The sequence below is a fragment of the Aptenodytes forsteri genome, unplaced genomic scaffold (assembly GCF_000699145.1).
Source record: "Aptenodytes forsteri isolate BGI_AS27 unplaced genomic scaffold, ASM69914v1 Scaffold261, whole genome shotgun sequence".
NCBI lineage: Eukaryota > Metazoa > Chordata > Aves > Sphenisciformes > Spheniscidae > Aptenodytes > Aptenodytes forsteri.
Window position 1 is genome coordinate 41841 of NW_008795583.1, and position 943 is coordinate 42783.

Sequence of the window (943 nt, forward strand, 5' to 3'; positions counted from 1 at the left end):
CGGGGCCCACCGGTGGGCAGCGGTGCCCCGCCCCCGCCTGCAGGCCCCTGCACGCCAAGGCCGAGCAGCACCTCATGTGCGAGGAGCATGAGGACGAGCGGATCAACATCTACTGCCTGCGCTGCGAGGCGCCCACCTGCTCCCTCTGCAAGGTCTTCGGGGCACACAAGGACTGCGAGGTCGCGCCGCTGCCTGCTGTCTACCAGCGCCAGAAGGTGGGTGGCCCTGGGGGGGCTGGCAAGGGGCCCGGGGGCTGCCCACCCAGCCGGCCCTCACGCCCTTCCCATTCCGTTCCACCCTGCCCCAGAGCGAGCTCAGCGACGGCATTGCCATGCTGGTGGCGGGGAACGACCGCATCCAGGCTATCATTACCCAGATGGAGGAGATCTGCCGCACCATCGAGGTGGGGTCCGGCAGGTGTCCCTGGGTACTGCGTACAGCTCTGGGGCCATGCCCATGATGGGGACACTGCAGGACTGGGGCAGCTCGTGAGCCCCACGGTCCTGCAGGACAATGGCCGGCGGCAGAAGCAGCACCTGGGGCTGCGCTTCGACTCACTGTACAGTATCCTGGAGGAGCGGAAGAAGGAGCTGCTGCAGAGCATCGCGCGGGAGCAGGAGGCAAAGGTGCAGCGCGTGCGGGGCCTCATTCGCCAGTACGGCGACCACCTGGAGGCCTCCTCCAAGCTGGTGGAGTCGGCCATCCAGGCCATGGAGGAGCCCCAGATGGCCGTGTACCTACAGGTCTGTGTGGGCAGGGGCCATGGGGGTGCAGGGGGCCGGGACCCTCCAAGGGGGCTGGGGCTGCCCCCAAGCGCTGCTGGGGAACTCGGGGGCCGGGTCCCTCCAGGGGGTCTGGGATTGCCCCAGGGCTGTGTGGTGGGGCCATGGGTCCCTGTGGGGGCTGGGGCTGCCCCGCAGGGCCGGGCGGGGGGGGGGGGGGG

The 943-nt window shown here is 70.3% G+C and overlaps 1 protein-coding gene across 1 annotated transcript in view; it reads left to right on the forward strand.

Moving 5' to 3' along the window:
• Positions 1-943, forward strand: part of TRIM54 (tripartite motif containing 54) — a 9412-nt gene that overhangs the window by 6798 nt on the left and 1671 nt on the right. Inside the window, exons 2-4 of the mRNA XM_009282313.1 lie at positions 44-215; positions 308-403; positions 510-742. Of these exons, the coding sequence (XP_009280588.1) occupies positions 44-215; positions 308-403; positions 510-742 (501 nt within the window). The remainder of the gene's footprint in view (positions 1-43; positions 216-307; positions 404-509; positions 743-943) is intronic.